The following is a 1,818-nucleotide window of genomic DNA, read 5'->3' on the forward strand; positions in this document are numbered from 1 at the left end:
AATGAAAGATAGAAAAAAAATAAACAAAAAACAAACGAGAAAGGAAGGATGGAACATTGAAAAGAAAGAATGAGAGTAAATGAGAGAACAAATGGAATAAAGAGAAAACAACAAATAAACAAAAAAGTAAATAAAATAACAAACAAGGACAAACAAACAAAAGAAAAAAGACAAGAGCAAAGAACAAAGGGAAGAACAAGCCCTCTAAACACCGAACAGCAGAAACAAGTGAAAAAAGTGAAAAAAGAAAAAAGAATGAACAATGAATTTGAAAACAAACAAACAAAAAAAAAAAACAAAGAAAGAAAGAATGAATGAATTAATGAAAAATCCTAATGGACAAAAAGTATAAGACAGGGGAAGGACACACACACAGACACACACACACACACAAATAAAATAAAAAGGATTTAAGGAGATAGTATTACAGTGGCAAAACCACTGATCTGAGAACAGACTATCCGAGCAGGTAAACATCAGTCAATCATCTTTCAATGCTGCTGAATATAATACACATTCACAAACACACTCTTCCTCCAGGAAATGGGTTGAACTTTTTTTTCTAATGCCACACATGAAGAGAACATTTAAGCTTATATTAAAAAACAAACAAACACTGCATTTCATGGCTCTTTCTTACCTGGCCACGGAGTACATGAACAGGAAGTCATTGTCAGGTGACCCTGGGTTCTTCCCATAATCCATGTATTTTTTCTGTGTGGTGCTTTTAATGTCCTTTATAACAGATTCCATCTCTTTACTCAGATTGGACTCCACCTGGGAGAGAAAAAAACACTCTGTGAAGGCCTCTGTGTTTTTCAGAGCAGAGTTTAAAGGCCTGACATGACTGTCTATGACACTGGCTTGAGATTTTGTGTTATGAGATGTTAAACCACAGCAACATTTGGTGGGGCATGAAGGATCACATGGAGGTGAGCGGCACCAAGTGTTCTTACTCTGAATCAGGATGGAGGGATGAGAAGCACAGAACAGAAAAGAGGAGAGGGGAGTGCGCTCTAATAAATACCAGTATGGGATCTCTCTGCTTTAGGCTGGCTCTTACTGGGAAAATGCCCAGCTGTTCCTGAAGGTCTTCCACTTCCTTCACCAGTGTGGACATGCTCTTGTTACTGGGCGTGTGCCAGGCGCCCGTCTCCATCCCACGCCCAGGACGACAGGGCAAAACGCTGTTGGCGAACTGACGACACAGCGGACAGGTGAACTCGCCTTTATCCACAGAAAACCCCTGAAGGACCTGATCATTCTGAAAACAAACAAATACGACACAGGTTCATTTACACAGTCATTCTTGAGACATGGGACAAAACATGTCCAGCAAGGATAACTGCTATTAGGTTTAAAAATAAAAATATTTTCAATTTTAAATGTCATGAGGGATAAATAATATAATCTATTTAACACAATTATCACCTTCACAATTTAATTTTCTCATTATTATACCAAATCTATGTTTCTTAATGTCCTCTCACTACATCTAAAACAGTGTGTCCACAGAGAAGGGTTCAATCATTCATATGCAATAAAACGGATAAAAATGTTTCTTTAATGAAAAAAAAGGGCTTGTTTTATCAAAAGCAACACTTAATAATATCTCCTATCAAAGCAAGGTTGTTTTTTAATGACACATGCATGTTTAATAAGATTTGAAAGTTGCGTCCCCACTTTTTGTCAACACCATCAGACATTCAATAAAATGTAATAAAATTAATAAAATCATCAGGGGCAGCTGTCACTCTAAAGGACCCCCTTGCCACAGTTCACCTCTGCAGAGTACAGAGTACATAGACAGGCTCTGCT

General features: G+C 37.6%; 1 protein-coding gene across 2 annotated transcripts in view; it reads right to left on the minus strand.

The window, feature by feature from the left end:
• LOC107671306 (E3 ubiquitin-protein ligase UBR3-like) overlaps positions 1-1,818 on the minus strand; it is a 66,826-nt gene that overhangs the window by 22,261 nt on the left and 42,747 nt on the right. Inside the window, exons 28-29 of one of the 2 annotated variants that reach the window (XM_016464198.1) lie at positions 1,064-1,264; positions 641-777 (exon numbers count right to left, since the gene is read on the minus strand). In XM_016464198.1, coding sequence (XP_016319684.1) covers positions 641-777; positions 1,064-1,264 — 338 coding nt within the window. Of the gene's footprint in view, positions 1-640; positions 778-1,027; positions 1,265-1,818 lie in introns of both variants that reach the window. The other variant, XM_016464197.1, reaches the window with a different exon arrangement.

The sequence above is a fragment of the Sinocyclocheilus anshuiensis genome, unplaced genomic scaffold, assembly GCF_001515605.1.
Source record: "Sinocyclocheilus anshuiensis isolate Anshui unplaced genomic scaffold, SAMN03320099.WGS_v1.1 scaffold284, whole genome shotgun sequence".
Taxonomy (NCBI): Eukaryota; Metazoa; Chordata; class Actinopteri; order Cypriniformes; family Cyprinidae; genus Sinocyclocheilus; species Sinocyclocheilus anshuiensis.